Below are 25,332 nucleotides of genomic sequence, written 5' to 3' on the forward strand. Positions count from 1 at the left end.
ATGTCTTCTTTCAGCAGTTCACCATGCCCAGAGTGAAGGAATGTCCAACAGCAGCTCCATCAGGCACTTCCTCCCTCTGGCATTGGCAGACACACAGCAGCTGCAGCTCCTGCACTTCTGCCTCCTGCTGGGCATCTCCCTGGCTGCCCTCCTGGGCAACGGCCTCATCATCAGCGCCGTAGCCTGCGGCCACCACCTGCACACACCCATGTTCTTCTTCCTGCTCAACCGGGCCCTCAGCAACCTTGGCTCCATCTACACCACTGTCCCCAAAGCCATGCACAATTCCCTCTGGGACACCAGCACCGTCTCCTACTCAGGATGTGCTGCTCAGGTTTTCTTCTTTCTCTTCTTTATCACAACAGAACTTTCCCTCCTGACCATCATGTGATGACCACTATGTGTCCATCTGCAAACCCCTGCACTACAGGACCCTCCTGGGCAGCAGAGCTTGTGCCCACATGGCAGCAGCTGCCTGGGCCAGTGGCTTTCTCAATGCTCTGCTGCACACAGTCAATACATTTTCCCTGCCCCTATGCCATGGCAATGTCCTGGGCCAGTTCTTCTGTGAGGTGCCCCAGATCCTCAAGCTCTCCTGCTCACACTCCACTTTCAGAAAAATGTGGATTTCATTGTTTGCTACACGTTTATCTTTTGGTTGTTTTGTGTTCATGGTTTTCTCCTATGTGCAGATCTTCAGGGCTGTGCTGAGGATCCCCTCTGAGCAGGGATGGCACAAAGCATTTTCCACCTGCCTCCCTCACCTGGCTGTGGTCTCCCTGTTCCTCAGCACTATCATGTTTGCTCACCTGAAGCCCCCCTCCATCTCTTCCCCATCCATGGATCTGGCCCTGTCATTTTTGTACTCGGTGGTGCCTCCAGCCCTGAACCCCGTCATCTACAGCCTGAGGAACCAGCAGCTCAAGGCTTCCATGTGGGCACTGATGACTGGATGGTTTCAGGAACATTAAACTGCTGTCCGGTTTCTGCCAATCAGTTGCATTAAAAGTCATCTTTGACACTACTTTGAATTGGTGGTTAATTTGTTCTTCCCTTTCTTTTGTTTTATTTTTTTATAATTGCAATAAAGGATGATCATTGTTTGTGACATTTCTTATTTTGTTTCTCTCCACCTTCCCTGTGGCTCCAAGCTGGGCCAATGAAGAGCTGCGCTCTCAGTGGCTTTAGAAAGAATAAAGGATCTCCCAGCAAAGTTTTCACCAGAGTTCCCCCTTTTGTTGCCTTCTCTGGAGCTGCAGCAGCAATGTCTGTGTGCAGAGCTGGGGCAGATCAGTGCTGGCACAGCAGCCGTGCCCAGCAGCAGCAGCACTTGGTGTTGCCAGTGCTGCTGCCGTGGCCCTGCCCCGCTGCCCTGGTGGCCCTGGTGTTGCTGTAGGGCCTGAGTGCTCTCAGGGCCGGGCACAGCCCTGGGGGTGACAGTGCTGGGGCTGCAGCAGGGACAGGCCATGGGCACTGCTGGGGCAGCGCTGACGCCTCAGGCCAGGGCCTGGGGGCTCCAGGCTCCTTGCCCAGGCTCTCTCAAGAACACAGCCAGGCCAATGCTCAGCACAGAAAAGCCCCGTGAGCAGCCCCAAGCTGGTCGTGGGCAGGCTGGGGGCAAACAGCATGGCTGGGGCTCTGCAAGGTCGCTGGGGGAGACATGAAGGAGCAGCAGAGCAGGGGCTGATCCATCCCCATTGCGCTGCACAGCCTAGGGCAGCGTCCCAGAGCATCCTCATGAAGCTGCCAACAAGATCCCCCCTCTGCAGCCCTGGCCTCTCCCCCAGCTCACTCAGGTGCCCCATCCTTGCAGGCACAGACACGGCAGCACTGGCTCAGCAGCCCCTGTTTGCATTGCACAGAGCAGGGGGAGCACCCCCATGCTGTTGCTGTGGGGACATGAAGCTGAGGGAGCACAAATGCCATCAGCCCCTGGGGCCAGCAAGGGCTGGGGGACAGAAAGGAAACCACTTAAAGGTTTAATGGGACAAACCTTTAAGATTATCAACTCCAACCTGCACCCTAACACCACCCTGTCTGCCCTGACCCTCCTCGAGATTATTTAACCCAGCTCCCTCAGGTCTTTTTAACCACACTTCTGTTCCAGACCCCTCCCCAGCCTTGTTGCCCTTGTCTGGACACACTCCAGCCCCTCCATGTCCTTCCTAAATTGGGGCCCAGAACTGGACACAGCACTCGAGGTGTGGCCTTACCAGTGCTGAGTGCAGGGGAAGAATCACTGTCCTGCTCCTGCTGGCCACACCATTCCTGATCCAGGCCAGGAGCCATTGGCCTTCTTGGCCACCTGGGCACACTGCTGGCTCATGTCCAGCCTGCTGTCCATCAGTCCCCGCAGGTCCCTTTCTGCCTGGCTGCTCTCCAGCCACTCTGTCCCCAGCCTGTAGCACTGCAGGAGTTGTTGTGGCCAAAGTACAGGACCCGGCACTTGGTCTTGTTCAACCTCACCTTGTTGGATTTGGGTCCTGGATCCAGCCTGTCCAGGGCCCTCTGCAGAGCCCTCCTACCCTCCAGCAAGTCCACATTCACACCCAGCTTGGTGTCATCTGCAAATTTGCTGATGCTGGACTCAGTTGCTTCATGCAGATCATCAATGCAGACATTGAAATCTGCGCTGGCTGGCTCTGATCCCTCAGCCATCCTGTGGGTGCCCTGTGATGGCACTCAGGGTGATCTGTTCCATAACCTTGCCGGGCACCCAGGTCAGGCTGACAGGCCTGGAGTTCCCCAGCTCCTCCTTCCAGCCCTTCTTGGGGATGGGCTCACACTGGCACCTCCAGTGCTCTGGGACCTCCCTGCTGAGCCAGCACTGATGGTAAATGATGGAGAGCAGCTTGGGGAGCTCATCCACCAGCTCCCTCATCCCCCTGGGATGGATCCCATCTGCTCCCAGAGACACCTGTGAGCATCTGAGTGGCTCAGCAGGTCCCCAGCTGCTTCCTCCTGGATTACAGGGGGGCTGTTCTTCTCTCTGTGCCCATCCAGCAGCTCAGGAGAACGCTTGTCTTGAAGACAATTTGACTTATTCTTGAAAACTGAGGCAAAGAGGGGTTAAGCACCTCAGCCTTTCCCTCATATTTGGTAACCACATCTCCCCCAATAGTGAATGGAGATTGTCCTTGTACCTCCTTTTGACATTAATATACTTTTAGAAACATTTTTATTATCCTTTACAGAAGTGGCCTGGTTAAGCCTTAAGCTTTCACCTCTCTAATTTTCTTTCTGCATGAGCTAAAAACATCCTTAAACATTTCCTGAGTTACTTACCTCTCTGTCCAAAGGTGATGCACCTTCTTTTTGGCCCCAAGTTCCTGCAAAAGGCCCATCACATACAGAATGTCACCTGTTGGCTAAAGTACACCTCAGAGGAGGAAAATACAAGAGTCTATAAATTAAAAGAGGGAAAGCAAGCCAGTAAAGTAAAAGAAGAGGCTGGGAAGGCTGACAAAAACTGCGACCTCCTTGACCACTTACTTCCTCCTACCCTTGCAGTACCTCAAATCCTTCCTCCAATTCCTCTTGCTGTGGACCCAATTCCTCCTCCTCTCCCAGCTGTCATTCCTTTACCACCTCCTAACCCAGTTATACCTCACCACCTTCCCCTCAACCCTGTCCTTACTCTCTTTACCCTTCACTACCTTCCCCTTACCTCTGCCATCTCATGCACCCCTTATTCACCAGCAAGTTCCTGCTCTGCCTCCCCACCACAAATGAGAAGCCAAACAACATCTCAGAATCTCCTGCCCAAGAGTGAAGTTACCCAGTCAGCCTCCACAGCTGATGTTGTAACACCCGGTCCAAAGTGGCTAAAGTGGAAAAATTGTTCCCCCTCAGAGAAGTTCCCTTGGGCGGGGTGGCCACTGAGATTGGCTTTGTAAACGCTCCTTTGACTGCGTCCCAAGTTAGAAACTTTAAGAAAGAATTGTGAAATTTAGTGGAAGACCCAGTAGGAATAGCAAATCAAATTGATCCATTCTTAGCCCTAATATTTATACATGTGGAGAACTGATCTCCATCTTTAACATCCTATTTTCCCCAGAAGAGACTCAACTAATAAGAACTGCAGGAATGAAAATTTGGGAGGGAGAAAACCAACCCGGGCCCCCAGGTTACCAAAACATGCCTTCAGTGGAGCCTGACTGGGACCCTAATCAAGAAGAGGGGAGAAGGAATATGAGAGATTACAGTCCATGATGACCAGAGGGATAAAAGAATCAGTCCCTAGAGGGAGTAATACCAGGTTAGTGTGTGACAGGAAAAAGACGAGACCCCAGCACCATGGCTTAATGGGCTAAAGGAAAACTTTCATATTTACTCTGATGTTGACCCAGACAGCCCAGAAGTCCAATCTCGGGTTCCCGGCAGTCAGGGATGACCCTGAGAATCCTTTTCTCCCAGCCTGGTGTTTTGAAGGAGTCTGAATTCTTCGGCTCTGGTTTCCAAGGTACTTTATTGTTTCTTATCTATAAAATTTTTTCTCTGGCCTGCCAGAGGTCAGACAGAGGCACACTCCCTGCCCCTGGGCTGGTGCCTACATTTTATACTATGAACTATGTGTACTTTATTTATCATTATTTTCCAGAACCTAAAGACACATAGCAGGGGACTTTCAGTATTAATCAAAACATATGCACCTTTTATTGAGTGCCCACAGCAGATGTAACAGAAGGATTAGAAAGGAGATAAAGGACAGAGAGAGAGAGAAAGGAGGGTTGGGTGAGGGGAGTAGCTACCAACAGCGAGATTAAATCCTCATGGTCCGGCCAATAGATCCATAGTCACATCAGGGAGAGTCTCAAAGTCTTTGGTTAACTCAGGGCTCTTTTATAATCTACCGCTGGGAGGGGAGCAGGACGGCACATCTAGGGCACAGTGGAGAATAAATCCATTGGGAACAGGAACAGACAGTCCAGTTCTGAACAGCACAAACTGGTGCCAGCAGTGAGCGGGGCCCGTTGTTTCAGGACTGGTTCCTATGGAAAACCTCCCGCTTCCTATGGCATACATCCCGCTCCAGTCAGGCCAGCACCCTGAGTAAGAATTTTAAGGGTCTCATCTCAGTTCTTGGAGAGCGCTTCAATCTCTGTCCTTGATGGTAGTCGTGAGGCAGATGAGGGATCTTTGGACCGTCTCTTACAGACTGACATTCCGAAACATAAAAAATGTATGCAACTTCCCATAAACATAAAATGTAATGAATTAATAAATGATAATTATTTTTTCTGATTTAGAATAGCATTATTCTATATTTGTATTGCCATATTTTATATTTATATTTAAAAAATCCATAAATTCTTAGCAATCAAAAAATTTATTGGTCACTGATGCTATGAAACACAATTCCCTTCATTAATTCATTGACTGGTGTTGGCAATCAATTTCTCCTTTTTTACAATAATTAGTTCTATTTCAAATGCTTTTGTCATCATTCTTATAATTTTCACAGACAGGGTAAAAGGGGCCACTTTGGGGTCCATGCAGACATTTCTGGGACATATTTGGGGCAGTTTTGGGTCTGGGGAGGGAATTCAGAGAGAAATTGAGGATCTGGAGGACACCTGGGGGAGCCGGGTGGGCACTTGGAGAGGCACTCAGGGATTCTGAACGACAGTTTGGGGTCAGGGGCAGCACTTGGGGGTCCAGGGGGGCCCTTGGAGGTCAGGGAGGGGAATTTGGGGCCCTTTGGGGTCTGGGCGGGCGCTTGGGGGGGCTCTGAGGGGGCTCTCTGGGGCGCGGGGGGTGATGGGAGTTGTAGGAGAGTGTATCCTAGGGTTACCGGGGCCGCGGAGCATCACGGGAGTTCAAAGCGCAGCTACATTGACTCTCAGTAGGGCACGGGGCATGACGGGAGATGAAGTCCCAGCTAAGATAGCGCCGGACATCCGCCGCGGAGCATGCTGGGAGCTGTAGTCCCCGAAGCGGTTGGAACGCTGTGTTTGGGTCTCCAGGAAGGCTCTTGGGGGACACTTTTGCGTCGGAGCCGCGACGTGAGGTCCTCGGGGGAACTCAAACAGCTCGGGAGCCCTTGGGGGCCGCTTGCGGAGCTCTAACCAGGCTCTTTATGGCGCGGGGTACAGCAGGACTTTTAGGCGCGGGACTGTGTTCTGTGCTCTGGGGCCGCGGGGGATGAGAGGAGATGAATTCCCAGAAGTGGCTGTACCGGGCATCTGTGGGGTTGGGAGCACTCAGGGGGTACAGAGACGCTTTTGGGGGGTCCCGAATGGGCGCTGAGGGGGCACTGAGGGATCCTGGAGGGTCTGGGGGACACTGATGGGACAGATGGGGGCGCATCCCGGGGTTTCTGTGGAGCGCGGGGCATGACGGGCGTTGTAGTCCCGACTCCAACGAGACTCAAACGGTCCGCGGGGCATCATGGGAGTTGTAGGCAAAAATAAAATATGGTGCTGACATTGGGCACCGCCCTCAGGGCTCTGGTCCCTTCACTGATTGGCTGCTGGAAGCGATGGGCGGGAGCCTCAGAAAATGGGATGCAGTGGAGGTGGGAACAGCAAAATCACCCTCCTCCAGTCCCTCCAAGTACAGCGGAGTTCATTCCCAGCACAGACCAGTATAACCCCAGTAAAGCCCAGTTCATCCCAAGTAGAACACAGTACAATGCAGTGCCCCTCCGATCCCTCCCAGTACAGCCCAGTTCCTACCAATACACCTGAGTTCATTCCTAGTCGTTCCCAGTTCCCCCCCAATGTCATCCACAGGATCCCCAGTGTCACCAGGTTGTCCCAGTCCTCCCCAGTGTCACTCCCAGTATGTCCCAGTCTCTCCCACAGCGTTCCCAATGTCCCCAGTATGTCCCAGTCCTCCCCAATGTTTCTAAGGACAGTTTAATTTCTCTCGGTGGCCATGGCAGCCAAACCCAGCAGTGGGGTCAGTGCAGTGCCCATGGCCACAGCCCCTTGCAGGGGCCCAGTGCAGCTTGGGCTGATGATCCACCCTCACAGCTGGCCCAGGGCAGCTCTGCAGTGCCTTTGGTGGCACCTGGGGCTGGCACACACCTGAGCAGTGTGTCTGTTTGCATTGGGGAAACTCAGCAGTTTGAGATTGCTTCAAAAAAACCCAAAAAGGGAAAACCCCTTTTAGGCTGGGCGCAGCCAGCTCTGCAAGCACAGCAGGGCCCAGGGGAGTGAGGACAGACAGGATGGGGCTGGGCAGTGTGGAGCAAGCTTGTCCACACTGGGTCAGAGCTCAAGGCACAGCTTCTGTGAGCAGGCCAGAGCTGCTGAGGAGAGACCCTGGGTCAATATCAATCACAGAATGCTGCAATCACCTCTGCTCCAAAGAGAAATAAAATAAAATAAAATACTTTATTTAAAATAGGAATGTGTATTTCTGACAAGTTCTTTAAAATCTTTCTCCATAACTGGACTAGGAAAACTTTAATTACCCTCTCTGGGCTTTGGTGTTGTTTACATCAGACACAGTCTGAGAGAGTGTCTTCAAAAAACTTCTCAAGCACTCAAACTTAAACTGATAGATTGAAGTTTCTTAAAGTTTTAATGGGTCCCACTGAGGGACACGACAGGGAAAGTGTCCCCAGGTTCCAGTTAGAGCAGAACACTGGAGGCAGTGATGGCAGCTGGGGACAAACAAGGCCAAGGTATCTGTGGTGCTGAGCAAAGCTGGATGTGTTTGAGGAATGCCAAGGGACAAGGCCTGAGCCCCAGCCCCTGGCCAGGCAGATCCTGTCCCTCCCTCCTTGCTCAGGGCTCTTCCCGGGATGGGCACTGGCATGTGGGGATGTGCAATGGCAAGGGCAGGAGCATGGGGCGGCCCCTGCCAGGCTGCTGAGCAGGGACAAGGAGGCAATGAGGCCCCAGGCCTGCAAGGGTCACTTGTCTCCTGCTCCTGCCTCAGGCCCAGGCCCAGCAGCCATGGCCAAAGTGCTGCCCAAGTTGGCTCTGGCAGGGCTGTCTTGCAGCTGCTGCCCATCCCTGTGCCCTGAGCAGCCCAGGCTGTCCCACGGTGTCCCTGCCCTGCGCCTCTGTCCCTGCAGGCTGTTGGCATCCCCCGGCTGCCCCACCTGGCTGGGCCCTTCCTTTGCTGACAGCTCTGCCTCCCGCCTGCCTCTGCCTGCCCACACAAAGACTGGGGCTGACACCAAAAGGGTTCATTCCATTTTTCCCCTGCCTGTGAACTTTCAGCACAGGAACAAGGCATGCAGGGGTTGCTTTCCCAGCAAGGAGGGTTGGGAGAGAAGAAGAAGACATCTGGCTCAAGGGTGCAGGGATAGAGAAAACAAGACCTTGTTTGTGAACTTGGGGTGGGTTTAATGCAAATGGTAAATTGTCATTCACATTTAGTGACTGTATATAAGCAACATAGTGGTAGAATTCCATGTCTATGTAAGGTTAGGAGTTATCACATGGTGGACCTCAGGCCTGAATAAATGATTCCCTCTGAATTACAAATTAGTGTTAAGGAGCCTTATTCTGATATTTTGGACATTTGGTGACAGCAGAGGCTCACAGAACCAAGGACTCAGCTGTGACATTGTGGAACCCCATGGAACAAAGGGTCCATTGTGATGCAGTGGAACCCCATGGAACCAAAAGTCCATTGTATCAGAGCAAGTCCTCAAGGAGAGCATTGCTGACAGTATGGAAAATCACGGAGCCATGCTGTCATTGTGACAGTGTGGGGCTGCATGGAACCAATGGTCCATTGGGACACTGCAGAACCGTCTTGAATCAAGGGGATCATATTCTGCTATGGAACCTCATGGAACAAAGGATCCATGGTGACAATGCAGTGCTCAGATCATTGTTGACAGTGTGAAAGCTCCTGGAACCAAAAGTCCATTGTGACCCAGCAAAGGCTCCTGGAAAAAAGGGTCCCTTGTGGCTCTGTGGGGCTTCCCAGAACCAAGGAGAACATTTGGACACTGTGGGGCCTCATGGAACCACGTGGCACTGTGACACAGCGGGGCCATATGGAGCCAAGGGGCCACTGAGACACTGAGGAACCTCAGGGAACCAAAAGTCCATTGTTACACTGAGGGGCCCTGTGGAACCACTGGGACCATGGTGACACCGTGGTGCTCCATGGAACCAAGGGGCCATTCTGATTCTGCTTTGCCTCATGGAGCCAAGGAGCCACCATGACACTGCAGGGCCTTGTGGAACTAAGGCAGTCTTGTGACACTGCAGGGCCCTTGGAACAAAGGGTCCATTTGGATATTGCAGGACCTCATGGAACCATGGAGAACATTATGGCCCTTCAGAACCCATTGGAACCAAGGGGGCATTGTGACACAGCAAGGCCTCATGGAACCAAGGGCACAATAGTGACACTGTGCAGCTCTAAATGACAAAGGGGGGATTCTTAAAGTGCAGAATCTAGGAGACCACTGTGACCCTATGGGGCATCATGGAACCAAAAGTCCATTGTGACACAGCACAGCCTTATGGTACCATGGAGGCCATTTTCACACTTTCAGGCCTTGTGAAACCAAAGGGCCATTGTGGCACTTTGTGTCTCCATGGAACCAAGGAGTCCATTGTGACACTATGAGGCCCTGTTGGGCCAAAGGGCAATTGTGGCCCTGTGTGGCACCATGGAACCAAGGAGAAAATGGTGGCACTACAGGGCCCCATGGAACTAAGGATTCTTGGAACAGTGTGGGACTCATGGAACCAAAGGTCCATTGTGATATTGTGCGGCCTCATGGAACTTAGAGGGAACAATTGTGACGCTGTGGGGCCCAGTGGAAGCAAGGGGCCAGTGTGACACAGCTGGGCCTCATGCAGGCAAGGGACCACTGTGATTCTGAGGAGCTCAAATGAACCAAGGGGCCATTTTGACACTCTGCAGCTGTGGAGACCCGTAGAGGCATTCCTTGGGTTAGGGAGACACAAGAAACTTCCCTCAAAAGCTGTTCAACCCCATTGGCTCCTTCCCCTTGTACTGTGTCCCTCAGCCACTCCCTCCCCATTCCCCCATTGGCCCCATCTTTGTACTGCCCCCATGGCACTGATCAGCCCCTACCTCTGGAGATACAGAAACCTGGACTCCCCCCTGGACTCCCTGCTAACAGTACAGAAACTCATGGAACCAAGGGGCTGTGGTGACACAGCAGGGCCACATGGAACCAGGAGACCAGTGACATTTAGGGACCTCATGGAACCAGAGTCCCTTGTGACACTGCAGAAACAAGGAGATCACTGTTGATGCTGTGGAAGGTCTTGGAACCAAGCAGCCATTGTGACACTCCAGGGCCTTGTTGAACCAGGCAGACCATTGTGACACCACAGAACCTCATGGCACTGAGGGTTTATTGTGACACTGCAGGGCCCATGGAGCCAATTGTCCATTGTGACAGTGTGTATCTGAGGAGACCATTGTGACATCATGGAACCTTGTGGAACCAAGGGTCCATTGTTACAGTCCAGAACCAAGGGGACCATGGTGACAATACAGAACCTCAGAGGACCAAGGTTCCATTGTTATGCAGTGGGGCTTCATGGAACCAAGGAACCACTGTGACACAGCAGGGCCACATGGAACCAATGGTCCATGGAGATACTGTGGATCCAAGGAGACCATGGTGATGCTGTGGAACCTCGTGGAACCAAGGAGCCATTGTGACAATGTTGGGCCCCATGGAACCAAATATTCATGGTGACACAGTGGGGCTGCTTGTGACCAATTATCCATTGTGACACTGCAGATCCAAGAGACCAGGGTGACACTATGGCAGTTCATGGAACCACGGGGCTGTTGTGACACACCAAGGCCTTGTGGAATCAAGGAGAGCATTGTGGCAGTGCAGAAACAAGGAGGCCATTCTGACAGTACAGAACCCAATGGAACCAAGGGTCTTTTGTTATAGAGCAGAGCCTCATGGAGCCAAGGGGCCATTGTGAAACTGTGGGGCAAAAGGAGTCAAAGACACCACTGGTGCTTGTCTCCCTGATTCTTTAAGATTTTCTATGCCTTCTGATGTTTACATTCTTGTATTAAACTTTCTCACACACTTTCTGTAAATAACTTATTGTTTTGCATTCTTTTATGGAGGAGGAGAAATTTGATTGACTGCTGGATTGTCCACTGTCATTGGAGAGGTGGCACTGTCACCCTCCAATCTACTGTCACTTTTGGAAATCTATAAATGTTGAAGTCAGAAAATAAACTTCCCTTTTTTGCCTTGAGAACAGCAGTGTGTGCGCATTGTGTTATTTTGTGTCATATAGTGACAGATAGTGAAATCTGCTGGATAGAAACCTTGTCACACAGTTTTGAGTATTTGAAACTACATATTCTTTATTACATAAAGCATGGCAGTTATTTTGGTGATCCTTAATCCATCTGAGTGCACTGAGCATCAAGTTTTTTGCAGGTACACTTATTACATATTCATGAGCTATCCCCACTTCCTTTGACTTTAATTGACATAGTTGCATCCCTTATCAGAAGTCTTTATATGATTCTTTGGAGTCTGTCTCCAACATCCGCTGTCCTTTTTAGATGGCTGATCCTCAACTTTTGAGTAAGGGCAATATCATTTTTATGCATAACTTCTGCTTTGTAAGCCTTACAGAGCACAGCTGTCATCCTGCTTGTGTTTTGTGTGAGTTGCATCCTTTATCTGTTTCTCCAAGGTTGTGCTGTTCTGTTGTACTGTCCTCATCAAGTCCCCCGTTTTTCACTCAGTTCCTTATGGGCATTGGTCTCTCAATATCTGTATTTCATTTTATGGCGTAGGGCACTATAACACTGAATTGTGATGCAAGCTAAATCCATACAGCAATTACTGTGCTAACCAATTTAAACAAATGTTTTAACCAAACCTTGAGTAACCATGAAGGAAGTTTGGTCCAGATTTCTTCAAATCCCCAGGAGGTTTCATCTTGAGCTGTGCATTGAAAGAATTTTTAAACTATGATACTCTGTCTGAAAGTCAGTTCTTGAGCTTTCTGGATCAAGAGAAAAGCAGCTGCTGCTGACACCAGACAGCCCAGACAGCCCTGACTGACATTGTCTGGTTGCTGTGAAAAGTAGGCACAGCCCTGCTCCAGTCTCCAGCAACTGTGACAGCACTCCCTGTGCTGGGTTTTATCTCTCATAGGGAAACAGATCTAATGGGTCCACAGGGTCTGTGAGCCTCAAAGCAGGGCCTGCATGAGGGCTTGCTGGAGCTGTGAAAAGGCAGCCCATGCCATACCAGTCCAGACTATAAAGTCCTGCTGGCCTGCCTTCAAGAGCTCACACAGAGGTTTACCAGCAGCCCACAATTGCTGATGCATAGCTGACATCATCCCACCACCCTGAGAAATGCCTGCGACTCATCATTTATGGCTATGTGAGTTGGCAAATTGCTTCTTTTCCTTCCTGTCCCAACCTCCTTTGTCCATGGAGGATTTCAAATCTCAGGTAGGGTTCTGTGGTCTGGACTGTTTGTACTTTGTATCCACTAAGTCACAGAAAATTCTGCAATGCTACAGTCTGATTCCTGCATTGCTGCAGCGGCCTCAGAATGCCATCTCCAAACTGGAACAAGACTCCAAGAGAGTTCTTGTCCTAGGGTGACGTTATAATGCTTGTATCCCCAGTTGTCTGCTGTGTTTATGCTGGATATTACGTTCTGTGCCTTCAAGACTGGCTCTGAAAAGCTAAGTTTTGTTTTGTTATCAGCCTGCTCACTCCCCCACAGTTGGTGGGACACAGACAGTGCAGTACATAGGGCTGCTTTTGCTTTTTACTCTTGCTTTTGCTCTTGCTCCTGCTTTTGCTCTTGCTTTTGCTTTTGCTTGTTAGTTAGTTTAGCTAGGCAGTCTGAATTTTCCCTGGACTGTTTTTCTTTCCCTTTTTTGGAACCATTTGAAACTGCTCTGGACTGGGCCCTGGGAACACCGAGAGTTTGCACCTTGTGGCTGCAGCAGCTGCCCCAGCACTGCAGGGACTGAGAACAGAGCGACCATCCCCAAGAGAGACTTTCTGAATTTGTCATCTTTTCAGAGCTGTGAATGAGTTTTGTTATCCGGTATCATTTATTTTGTGTCCTGGCGGGTGCTTTGCCTGTTAAATAAACAGGTTCTTTCTACTTCTCTCTGAGGAATCCTTCCCAAACCGGTTGTGGGGGGAGGAGGAGCTGTGTAGGTTTGCTTTCTGGAGGGGCCCTCCTTTTGGCCCTCCCAAATTTGCCCTAAACCAGGACAGTTCTGATGTTTCCATTCCTCCAGTTCTTTTGCCACTTGGTTTCCAAATATGGTGGGGGTATTTTTAAACCCCTATGGTAGAACTGGCTGAGTCAGTTGGGTTCTTCTCACTGTGTTTTGACTTTCCTGTTCAGAAGTAAATAGTTCTTGACCTTCACTACTCAAAGAGATACAGAAAAAGCCACTTTCAAATTCTTTACTGTGAACCATTTAAATTTTTCACTCCATGTTGTTAGCAAGGTACAAGAATTTCCTGCTGACAGGTGTTTACCTCCTGCTGTCTCATTTATGGCTCTAGGATCCTGTATCAGCAACTAATCCTCTCCATTTGCCTTTTTAACTGGCAGAATAGGGGTATTAAATTTGGATTCATGTTCCTTCAACTGGCCTTATTTTATAAATCTTTTCACAAGATAAACCCTTACAAATTTCTTTTTTAAAAGGTATTGCTTTTGTCTTACTGGTCTTGCTCAGGGTTTCAATTTATTTCTTAGAGGCTCTGCTTTTCTGGGTTACTCGGGCACCTCTCCAGAGTACCAGATTTACTGCATCCTCAAGTGATACAGATGGCAGATGGATCTTGAAGATTCTGATTTTGAAGATTGCAGTGCAAAAATAGAGGCTTTCACATAATTAGATTTTGGAGTAATAACCTGCATTTTGCCATTTAAATCTTGATTTTATCTTTCAGGTTTTCCAATAAGTCATCCAAGGAGAGCCTTTAGTAAATTGAGTAGATACAAAAACTGGGGAGTCATCCCTTGTTTTCCTAATTTAAAAGCAATGGGCTGGAAAAATGGCTGAGTTTCATCATTCCCTGTTGCACCAATGATTGTTATAAAATTATTACTCAAGTTTCCTTTTGCTGTATTTAGCACAGAGTGACCAGCTCCTGTAGCCATTAAAAATTCTAACTCCTCATTGACTTCCTCCCTCCTCAGCTTAGCTGTGACCAGAGATTCTGCTGGGAAAGAATCCTCTGGTCCCCCTCAGGGACCATCAGTGATGGCCACAAGAGGGGGAATTTGTGTTGTAACTGCAGACAGTCCCTTTTCAAAAGCCTCTTTCTTACAATGTGCACATTGATTAACACCAAGGCTCTTTTCTTTCTTCCTCTGCTATTCTTTGATGAGCCCTCAGGGATGTAAGAGCTGAAATGAGGGATGCAGGACTCCAGGCAGCTCTCCAAAATGCAGTTTATTCCATCCAAGAGGTTACAGCAGTCCAGGGTCATGGGTGACAGAGCTGTGCCTACAGCTGTCAGCTCCAGGTAGGCCTGGAGACCCTTTGGTTTTGGTTACATTGCATTATATACTCTTCTTTGCTGAGCATCTTAATACAGTAGAACCAATCTATACCTTAACTTTTACCTATAGCCTATCATAACTCCAGTAACATATTCATGTTACTATTCTCCAATCACTAAAAGTTAGTACATTACAGTTTAAGCTAGAAGTTGTTTTTCAGTTTTCTTGCAGTGGAAAATTCTGAGACCTTTTTCCTACTTGCAACATCAGCAGGCTTGTTTGCCTGTGCTATCTTCCTGCTTGGTAAAAACATCTTCTTGTTTGAGGTGGGTTTATCCTCTGCTCTAAATCATAAAAACCCCATCTAACTAACAGACCCTTTGCCTCCTTGGTTATCCAGTAAGACTGGATCAGCAATTCTTTTCTTCTATATAAAAACTTGCTTCCATCTCTATTCCTTCTTTGGGTTCTATGTTTAAAAATCTTTCTGCTAGGCATACATATCTATGAGACTTTCTTGCCAAACTTTCATCCTTCCCAACACAGGGAAAAGATTGAATTGTGGAATAACTCACATTGGATGAGGGCCCTTTGCAACAGAGCCTTCAACTGCATCAAATGTGGCTTCACTTAAAGCTGTTCTGATTTGTTCTATTAATCCACCTGCCCTGGGTCTTTGGAGTGTGGAACCATCTCAAGTAATTGTGATTTGCTCAGTTTTACTCAGCTGTGCAGCAGAAGGTGCTACAGGGGTCTCTGAAGCAGTCAGAGCCTCCAGCCAGGCTGGTGATCACTGCATTTATGCACAAGAATCAGCCTGAGCACAGCAGGATCTGCTCATCTCTAGGGCTGCCCCGAGTCCCCACCTGGAGCGCTCCAAAACATTTCAGTCCCACACTTAATTTCAAAGGTGACTCATTTTTGCTCATTTTGGAGTTGGTTCATTTTGAGGGCTCTTGACTGAGCTCAGTCACTTGGTTTCAAGTTGATGGCCTGTCTCAGACCAGCCTCTGCTCTGCTCTGTGTGGACAATGAGATGGGAGAGTCCTTGGGCCACCCAGGGGACCGGTGACTTCGGTGCTCTGGTTGCCATCAACAGAGCTTTGTTTCACTGCTTCCCCCTCCTCTTGTCCCCGGCATTTTAAATAATTCTATTTTCAAAGCCATCTGGTCTGCTATTCATGTCTAAAAGCAAACCAAAAAACCTGAAAAGGAAAATACCTTTTTTTAAGAAATAGCTTTGTTTTAGACTTTATTAGAAAATACAGTCTATATTGCATATATTTTTCTCATGTATCTTTCCTTAGCTGTGTATTTTAGTTTCAAAACCGAGTAACTTAATTACTTAATTAATCAGGGATTTGAGACTTGAAAAGTGAGTTTAATCTATTCCCTGCAGGCACCCAGGAGAATTTGTTGTCTCGAGGCTCCCTCTGTAACCTGTGGAGACAAGAGAACATTTGGAGGCTGGGTGCTCCCATCTGGCACACAAAACAAAAATTACAAATATCTTCCTGGCACTTTTCTCTCACTCTGCATTTGGGTTATTTGATAGCAATAGCAATGAAGGACTGCATGGGAACAGGTGCATTTTGGTGCAGACAGGAGACAGCTCAGATTGTGACACTCTGTGTGGGTCCATAATAAATTCCAGTCCTCATTTGGAGTACTCAAAAACCAAGTTATACTTGGTCCCTATTCTGCCCTCCCCATTCCTTTCCTGACGAGCAAGAGAGGGAAAAGCTGTGGAAGAAAGCAGAGGATTGCAAAAGATATACTTGGGATTGCTTATTTTGGAATCAACAGATCCTCAGGGACTCCTGGTCCAAAGGCAAGTACTGAAAAGTAGAAACAAGGAAGTTCAATGCACAGATTGGATGTAATCTCACAGTTTAGTGTTTGTGCTGTAGATGAGAGGTGTTTGGCACATGGGTGTGACAGATTTTGCAGTAGGTTTGTGTGAGCTGGGAATTTCCCAGGAAAGGGGGGAAATAGCCAAACACTCTTTAGAATCCTCTGTTCTGGTGAAAGAATTCTTTGGAAGTGTTTGGAAAAGGTAGAAAGAACACAATAAATCCGTGGGGTCTCTACCTGAAATGGTAAACAGAACAATCAGGATGTGAGAATTGTTTGAAGCACAATCTCTGTGCTCTATAGCAAGACTGCAGGAAAAGAAAGAAGCAGAGAAGGAAGGATAGAAATGTTTGTCCAGACTGTGAAATTTTCCCACTTGTTTTTGCCCTGTTCCTGTCTCAGCAGGATGAGCTGGAATTCAGCATGGGACCAGAAAATGAAACAGCAGTTACTGAGTTCATCCTAGAGGGTTTCCCAGAGCTGGATCCAAGGCTGCAGGTATTTTTATCTCTGGTCCTTCTGCTCATGTACCTGACAACAGTGATGGGGAATGCAACCATCATTTTCCTTGTGTGTGTGGATCACTACCTGCAAACCCCGATGTACTTTTTCATCAGCAACCTGGCCTTCCTGGAAATCTGGTTTACATCCTCCACAAGCATCAAACTGTTTGTGATGCTGAGTTCTGGTCAGAACACTCTCTCACTAAGCAGCTGCTTTGCCCAAAACTATTTCTATTTTGCTATGGGCTGCACAGAGTTCATGCTGCTTGTTGTCATGTCCTTTGACCGCTATGTTGCCATCTGCCAACCTTTGCTCTATGCTGCCATCATGAAGCCTCAGCTCTGTGTCCGCCTGGTTGTTGCTGCTTGGATCCTCAGCTTTGCCCTGCTGAGCTACCGGCTGCTCTTCCTCTCCAAGCTGTCCTTCTGTGGCTCCAAGATCCCCCATTTCTTTTGTGACAACTCCCCCTTGTTCAAACTGTCCTGCTCTGACACCAGACTGCTCTGGAAAATAGACTCTGTCTTCATATCCTGTGTTGTGCTGGGTTCCTTGTGTTTGACTCTGGCATTTTACATCTGCATCGTTTTCTGTGTTCTGCATCTTCCAGCAGGCTCTGGGAGGAAGAAAGCTTTGACTACGTGTTCTTCCCATCTCATCACCTTATCCATTGCCTACGGGAGCTGCATTGCTCTCTACACACGTCCTGCAGAAGTTGTTTCCTTGAGCACCAACAGAAGTGTAGCTCTGCTGAATACAGTCCTGTACCCATTCTTAAATCCATTCATCTACAGCCTTCGGAACAAACCTGTAATCCTGGCCTTGAGCAAATCCATTGCAAGGGCAAGAACAAAGCTTTTCCCCTAACCATGGTGCATTTCTGGAAAGCCATCCCAAGAATCTGGTGTCATCTGTTACACAATAGCAGCGCCTGTGAGTGCAGCTTCCAAACAGGGCTGCCTCAGGTTAAGAGATAAGAGACTCATCTGCACACCCAGACAAGGCATCGACAATGGCAGGAGGAGAAACTCAGTTCACTCTCTGCCCTGGCTGCTCCCAGGACCATTTACTGGAGAGCCACCAGCTCATTAAGGGCCAATCTGCATAACAGAGAAGAGTTCAGAAGAACAGTGGCAAGTGACAATCCAAATTACAGCTCCTGGGCAACGGACACCTTGTCCAGCTCCTTCCCTGGGACAGCCAGCAGCCCTAGTGTCTAGGTTTGGAATAGCAAAGTCACTGAGAGCAGGTGGGGAAGACTGGGGGGAATTGGAAGGGACTGGGAACGAACTCAGGTGTATTGGGACGGACAGGGCTGTACTGGGAGGGACAGGAGGGGGTGAATGGGCTGTTCCCGCCTCCACCGCCTCCCATTTGCCGAGGCTCCCGCCCATCACCGCCTGCAGCCATTGAGCGCCAGAGGCCGGGGCCCCGAGGGCGGTGCCTAGGGTGGGCGCCATGTTTTCTGGTTTTGCCTACAACTCCCGTCATGCCCCGGGGCCCAATTGAGTCCCACTGCAGTCGGGACTACAACGCCCGTCATGCCCCGCGCTGCACAGCCCCCCCCCCGCCCCCCCCGGAATCCGCCCCCATCTGTCCCATAAATGTCCCCCAGACTCTCCAGGATCCCTCAGTGCCCCCTCAGCGCCCATTAGGGAGACCTCAAAAGCGTCTCCGGACTCCCCTGGGTGCTCCCAACCTCACAGTTGCCCGGTACAGCCACTTCTGGGAATTCATCTCCTCTCATCCCCCGCGACCCCAGAGCCCCTCAGAACACAGTCCCGCACCTAAAACTCCTGCCGTGCCCCGCGGCATAAAAAGCCCTGTTAGAGCTCCCCGAGCTTCTCTCAAGGGCTCTCGAACCGTTTACGTTCCCCCGAGGATCTCAAGTCTAGGCTCGGACACAAAAGTGTCCTCTAAGAGCCTTCCCGAACCCCCAAACATCGTGTTCCAGCCACTTCCGGGACTACAGCTCCAATCATGCTCCGCGGCGGATTTCCAGCGCTATCTTAGCCGGGACTTTATCTCCCATAATGCTTCGCGTTCCACCGAGAGCCATTGCATCTGCGCCTTGAACTCCCGTGATGCTCCGCGGCCCCGTTAAACCGTATGATACCCTCGCCTACAACTCCCATCACCCCCCGCGCCCCAGACAGCCCGTTCGAACCCGGCAAGGGCCCGCCCGGACCCCGAAGGGCCACTGATTCCGTTCCCTGACCTCCAAGGGCCCCTCCTGGAGCCCAAAGTGCTGCCCCTGACCCCGAACTGTCCCTGGGAATCCCTGAGTGCCCCTCCAAGTGCCCACCCGGCTCCCCCAAGTGTCCTCCAGACCCTCAAGTTCTCTCTGAATTGCCTCCCCAGACCCAAAAATGCCCAGAAGGTGCTCCAGAAATGTCAGCGGGGACCGCAAAATGCCCCCAAACCCCCGCCTTGACCCTGTATTGTAAAAAGATCTTTAAAAAGATGATAAAAAATCTACAAATATAACTAATTACCAGAAAGACAAATAAATAAACAGCTAATACAGCCTAATTACTTAATGAAGGGAATTGTGTTACTTGGAAACACTGAGCATTAATTTTCTTGGCTACTAAAATTGCATTGATTTTTTATATAAATATATAAACTAGGTAATAAAAACAAATACTCTTGTTATAAATACAAATAAATATATAAATTATAAAGTATTAACACTAAATAATGTGTTACACAATAAAAATAAAATAATAAATTGCATGAACATTTTTGGATGTTTTGGGATCTCAGTTCAAGGGGGTGATGGTGAGGCTCAGGGTGAGGAGCAGGTTGCCCAAAAGGGCTCAGCATGAAGGGGCTCATTCTTCTCTGTGCCCAGACCTCCTGAGGAGACATTCAGCATGAAGATCATTGGGAAATATTTCTGTCACCTCTTCAATGATCTGAAAAATAAAAAAATGCACTCTTGATTAAAAAACAATTATGAGGTGCACTTTGGAATCTCCCTCCTGAAGAGAACTCCAAACTAACTCCGATCACTGCACAAGCCTTGAAAACCTGGAGACAATGGGAGACCAAGAGCTCCTGAGGGCTTTCTTTATTTTTATCAGCTCCATGGTGGATTTGGGGCTGGCTCCGGGAGCCTCAAACACGCAGAGAAGGATGAAGAAACTGCTCAAGGAGTCAGCAGCAAAACTCCAACTGCCTTGGAGCATGGCTGGGCCCCACTGAGGGCAGGGAGTGCCAAAGGCTCCCCAGGGACTGCTGAGAGCAGATCCTTGAGGCCAGGATTGCAGGGAGCCCAAGGCTCTGAGCAGGGAACTGCAATGCTGAGCAAGGCCTGGCTTGGCTGCAGGAAGCAGAAAGGCCAAGCCCTGAGCCCAGCCTGGGCCAGCAGGGCCTGTCCCTCACGACTGCCTCGGGGCTCTTGGTGGGCCAGGGGGATGTGACGGGCAGCAAGGACAAATGGCATCAACCTGCAGCCCCTGCCAGCCTCCCCAGGGAGGCCAAGGGAGCAGCAAAGTGCAGCCCCTGCCAGGAAAGGTCCTCCTGTGGGGCCTCTAGAGGCGCTGCCCGAGCCCAGGGCACAAAGGCCTGGGTGCCTGTGGCCCTGCCAGCCCGGCCCAGCCCTTGGCCATCTGTCCCGCAGGCTGTGCCCCCTGGGTGTGCTGCTCCTCTGCCCTGGCCGGCTGCACTCGCCCATCTCGCTGTGCCCCAGCATTTCTCACCCAGCGTTTCTGTGCCCTCCCTGGGCTCCCTGCACCCAGCACTGCCGGCTCCTGGCACACAGAGCCTGGCCATGGCCCAGCCTCACGCTGCCACATCTCCAGCACCAACATTCTGCCCTGCGAGGGACTTTCTCCTCAGCTCCAGGCTGAACCTTCCAAGCTGCACTTTGGGGAGGTTTCCTGCAATTCCCACTGCCAAGGAAAGCTCTGTCTCCTGCTGCTCACAAACAGAGAAGGGCTGGTGGGAGACCTGTGATGGTCAGAGGCTGTTTGGGGCACAGTGACCATGAAATTATTGAGTTTTTAAATATTCTGTGAAAGGTGGAGCATCAAAAAATCTTCTGCACTTGAGTGACAGAGAGCAGACTTTAGCCTGTTCAGGATTGATTTGGCAAGTAGCAAATCAGGTACTGATTTTTTAAAGAGAAACAGCCATTTAAAACAAAGGATTCCAAGAAGGATGGACACACTTCAAGAAAAAAAAATTAGAAGGAGCAGTAACAGCCCAAAAGTGAGCTAGCTAGGAAAAATGAATGGCCTGGCGGGGCAGGGAGAAAATTACTTGATAAAAATTATATGATACAATCATCATATAACCAACTCAGGTCAGGTAAGCAAATCAGGAAGTTTAAGGATGTTGTTAGGTCATGGAGAAAGAAAATTAGAGAGGTGAGAGCTCAATTAGGACTTAACTGGGACAGGTCTGTGAAGAATTATAAAAATGCTTTTTAAAATATGTTAATGTCAAAAGGAGGGGAAAGGAGAACCTCCTTTTCTCTTTGGGGAGTTATGGTTACCAAAGGTGAGGAAAAGGCTGAGGTAATGAATGCCTTCTTTGCCTTAGTTTTCAAGAATAAATCAAGTTGACCTCAGGACAAGTGTTCTCCTCAGCACAGAGAGCAGAACGGCTCCCCTGTAATCCAGGAGGAAGCAGCTGGGGACCTGCTGAGCCACTCAGATGCTCACAGGTGTCTCTGGGAGCAGATGGGATCCATCCCAGGGGGATGAGGGAGCTGTGGATGAGCTCCCCAAGCTGCTCTCCATCATTTACCATCAGTGCTGGCTCAGCAGGGAGGTCCCACAGCACTGGAGGTGCCAGTGTGAGCCCATCCCCAAGAAGGGCTGGAAGGAGGAGCTGGGGAACTCCAGGCCTGTCAGCCTGACCTGGGTGCCCGGCAAGGTTATGGAACAGATCACCCTGAGTGCCCTCACAGGGCACCCACAGGATGGCTGAGGGATCAGAGCCAGCCAGCGCAGATTTCAATGTCTGCATTGATGATCTGCATGAAGCAACTGAGTCCAGCATCAGCAAATTTGCAGATGACACCAAGCTGGGTGTGAGTGTGGATCTGCTGGAGGGTAGGAGGGCTCTGCAGAGGGCCCTGGACAGGCTGGATCCAGGACCCAAACCCAACAAGGTGAGGTTTAACAAGTCCAAGTGCCGGGCCCTGCATGTTGGCCACAACAACCCCTGCAGCTCTACAGGCTGGGGACAGAGTGGCTGGAGAGCAGCCAGGCAGAAAGGGACCTGCAGGGACTGATGGACAGCAGGCTGGACAGGAGCCAGCAGTGTGCCCAGGTGGCCAAGAAGGCCAATGGCTCCTGGCCTGGATCAGGAATGGTGTGGCCAGCAGGAGCAGGGCAGGGATTCCTCCCCTGCACTCAGCACTGGTGAGGCCACACCTCGAGTGCTGTGTCCAGTTCTGGGCCCCAGTTTAGGAAGGACATGGAGGGGCTGGAGTGTGTCCAGAGAAGGGCAACAAGGCTGGTGAGGGGTCTGGAACACAAGTCCTGTGAGGAGTGGCTGAGGGAGCTGGGGTTGTTTATCCTGGAGAAGAGGAGGCTTAGGTAGACAAGGTTGAGTCAGGGCACAGGTTGGACTTGATTATCTCCAAGGTCTTTTGCAACCTTGCTGCTTCTGTGATTCTCTGGAACCATGCTTGGAGCAGTGGCAATAGTGTCTGCAGTGGGACAGGAAACTCCCAGCTGAAGGGAACAAACTTTCTGGGTGGCTGCAGAGGCCAGGACAAAGCTGAGTGGTTTCCCTGGTGTCCCCAGGGGCTGATGGCATTTGTGCTCCCTCAGGTTCATGTCCTCACAACAGCAACAGCATGGGGGTGCTCCCCCTGCTCTGTGCACAGCAAACAGGGGCTGCTGAGCCAGTGCTGCCGTGTCTGTGCCTGCAAGGATGGGGCACCTGTGAGCTCGGGGAGAGGCCAGGGCTGCAGAGGGGGGATCTTGTTGGCAGCTCCATGAGGATGCTCTGGGATGCTGCCCTGGGCTGTCCAGCGCACTGGGGATGGATCAGCCCCTGCTCTGCTGCTCCCTCCCTTCTGCCCCAGGGCCCTTGCAGAGCTGTTTATCCCCAGCCTGGCCACGGCCAGCCTGGGGCTGCTCACAGGGCTTTTTTGTGCTGAGCATTGGCCTGGCTGTGTTCTTGAGAGAGCCTGGGCAAGGAGCCTGGAGCCCCCAGGCCCTGGCCTGAGGCGTCAGCACTGCCCCAGCGGTGCCCATGGCCTGTCCCTGCTGCAGCCCTGGCACTGCCACCCCCAGGGCTGTGCCTGGCCCCGAGAGCACTCAGGCCCTACAGCAACACCAGGGACACCAGGGCAGCAGGGCAGGGCCACGGCAGCAGCACTGGCAACACCAAGTGCTGCTGCTGCTGGGTGCAGCTGCTGAGCCAGCACTGATCCGCCCCCAGCTCTGCACACAGACATTGCTGCTGCAGCTGCAGAGAAGGCAACACAAGGGGGATCATTGGAGAAAACTCTGCTGCAAGTACCTTTATTTTGTTTAATGCTATTGAGAACACAGCCCACCATTGACACAGTCTGGGGTCACAGCGGAAACAGAAAAAAAATGAAATTGGGCACAAACAATGACATTTCTTTGTGGACAATATTAAAAACTAAAACAAACAAAAAGAACCCACAACCAAACCAACAAGAAGTATCAAAGATGACTTTTATTACATGTGACTAGCAGAAATTGGCAAGCATTTCAATGTTTCTGAAACCATCCATTCATCAGTTTCCGGATTGCAGCCTTGAGCTCCTGGTTCCTCAGGCTGTAGATGAGGGGGTTTAGGGCTGGAGGCACCACCGAGTACAGAACTGACAGGGCCAGATCCAGGAATCGGGAGGACATGGAGGGGGGTTTCAGGTAGGCACAGATGACAGTGCTGAGAAAAAGGGAGACCACAGCCAGGTGAGGGAGGCAGGTGGAAAAGGCTTTGTGCCATCCCTGCTCAGAGGGGATGCTCAGCACAGCCCTGAAGATCTGCACATAGGAGAAAACAATGAACACAAAACAGCCAGAACTTAAACAGAAAGCAACCAATGAAATCCACATTTTTCTGAAGATGAAGTGTGAGCAGGAGAGCTTGAGGATTTGAGGAATTTCACAGAAGAACTGGCCCAGGGCATTGCCATGGCACTGAGGCAGGGAAAATTTATTGGCTGTGTGCAGCAGAGCATTGAGAAAGCCACTCGCCCAGGCAGCTGCTGCCATGTGGACACAATCTCTGCTGCCCAGGAGGGTCCCGTAGTGCTGGGGTTTGCAGATGGACACCTAGCGGTCGTAGCACATGACGGTCAGGAGGGAAAACTGCTCCCATAAAGAAGAGAAAGAAGAAAACCTGAGCAGCACATCCTGAGTAGGAGATGGTGCTGGTATCCCATAGAGTATTGTGCATGGCTTTGGGGACAATGGTGCAGATGGAGCCCGGGTTGCTGAGGGCCAGGTTGAGCATGAAGAATGTGGGCGTGTGCAGGTGGTGGCCGCAGGCTACGGCGCTGATGATGAGGCCGTTGCCCAGGAGGGAGCTAGGGAGATGCCCAGCAAGAGGCAGAAGTGCAGGAGCTGCAGCTGCCGCGTGTCTGCCAATGCCAGCAGGAGGAAGTGCCTGATGGAGCTGCTGTTGGACATTTGCTGTCTCCGGTCATTGGAACCTTTTGAAGAAGGAATTACAGTGACAAATGGGAGGAGATTTCTCCAGAATACTCCAAGCCCTTTCTCATAGACCCTTTTCTGCAACTAAACATCTCCCCCTGTCCATGTCTCAGAGATTTCCTTCACCTTTTTTGCTGGAACCCTGATTGTTGCTGGCCAATGTTGTGTGAAGAGATGGACCTTGACTTGCAGGACACCTGGGAGTAAGCCCTGATCCCAATCAGTGCAGGGGAACAGTGAGGGCAGGGGCCAGTCCTGGTGTTTGGACTTGGACAAAGAATCACCTCCTAAAGGAGAAGAGCTGCCTGGGTGAAGAGATGGGTATTGCAGGAGGCAGAACAAGACATTCTGCTGCACCTGGCGAGAACAGAGACTCCAGAGATGCAGAAGGGTTGTTTGAGGCTTAGTGCAGAATGAGGGAAGCTGCTCTGTCCCTTTCTCCTATTTCAGCTTCCCTGGACTTGCACAATTCTGAGATCCTCTCCTGTGTTACCCTGGACAGCCAGGAGACACAGCTGAGAGCAGAGGGATCCCTGACACACAAAGTGGCTCCTGCCTTTCCCAGAGTCAGGAGAGTGGGCTCATTGCCAGCCTCCCAGGCTGCCCTGCCCAGAGCTCCCAGGGCACAGGGAGCTGGGACACCCCATTGCTGTGCTCAACCTGCCCAGGAGGAGCCCAATGGCTGGGCCTGGCCCTGCAGCTGGAACTGCCATTCCAGAGAGCCTCTCAGCAATGCCAGCAGCACCTGGGAAAGGCAAGGAGAGAGAGAGAGCCGGGCCTGAGGAAAAGCATTTCCCTGGCCAGCCCTGCCCAGCCCTTGCCGGGCAGCAGCAGGGCAGGACAGTGGCCCTCAGGCCCTGGTCAGCAGGGAATGAGCACATGGCC

The 25,332-nt window shown here is 50.7% G+C and overlaps 1 protein-coding gene and 1 pseudogene across 1 annotated transcript; one reads left to right on the forward strand and one right to left on the reverse strand.

The window, feature by feature from the left end:
• The window catches only part of LOC131569320 (zinc finger protein 850-like), a 313,955-nt pseudogene that overhangs the window by 203,584 nt on the left and 85,039 nt on the right, over positions 1-25,332 (reverse strand).
• Positions 16,715-17,659, forward strand: LOC131569676 (olfactory receptor 6M1-like). Its single transcript, XM_058821932.1, has one exon. The coding sequence runs from the start codon at positions 16,715-16,717 to the stop codon at positions 17,657-17,659; it is 945 nt and encodes a 314-aa protein (XP_058677915.1).

The sequence above is a fragment of the Ammospiza caudacuta genome, chromosome 30 (assembly GCF_027887145.1).
Source record: "Ammospiza caudacuta isolate bAmmCau1 chromosome 30, bAmmCau1.pri, whole genome shotgun sequence".
Taxonomy (NCBI): domain Eukaryota; kingdom Metazoa; phylum Chordata; class Aves; order Passeriformes; family Passerellidae; genus Ammospiza; species Ammospiza caudacuta.

Coding starts and splice junctions, on each gene's coding strand:
- LOC131569676 (XM_058821932.1), top strand. CDS start 16,715: ATGGGACCAGAAAATGAAACAGCAGTTACTGAGTTCATCCTAGAGGGT.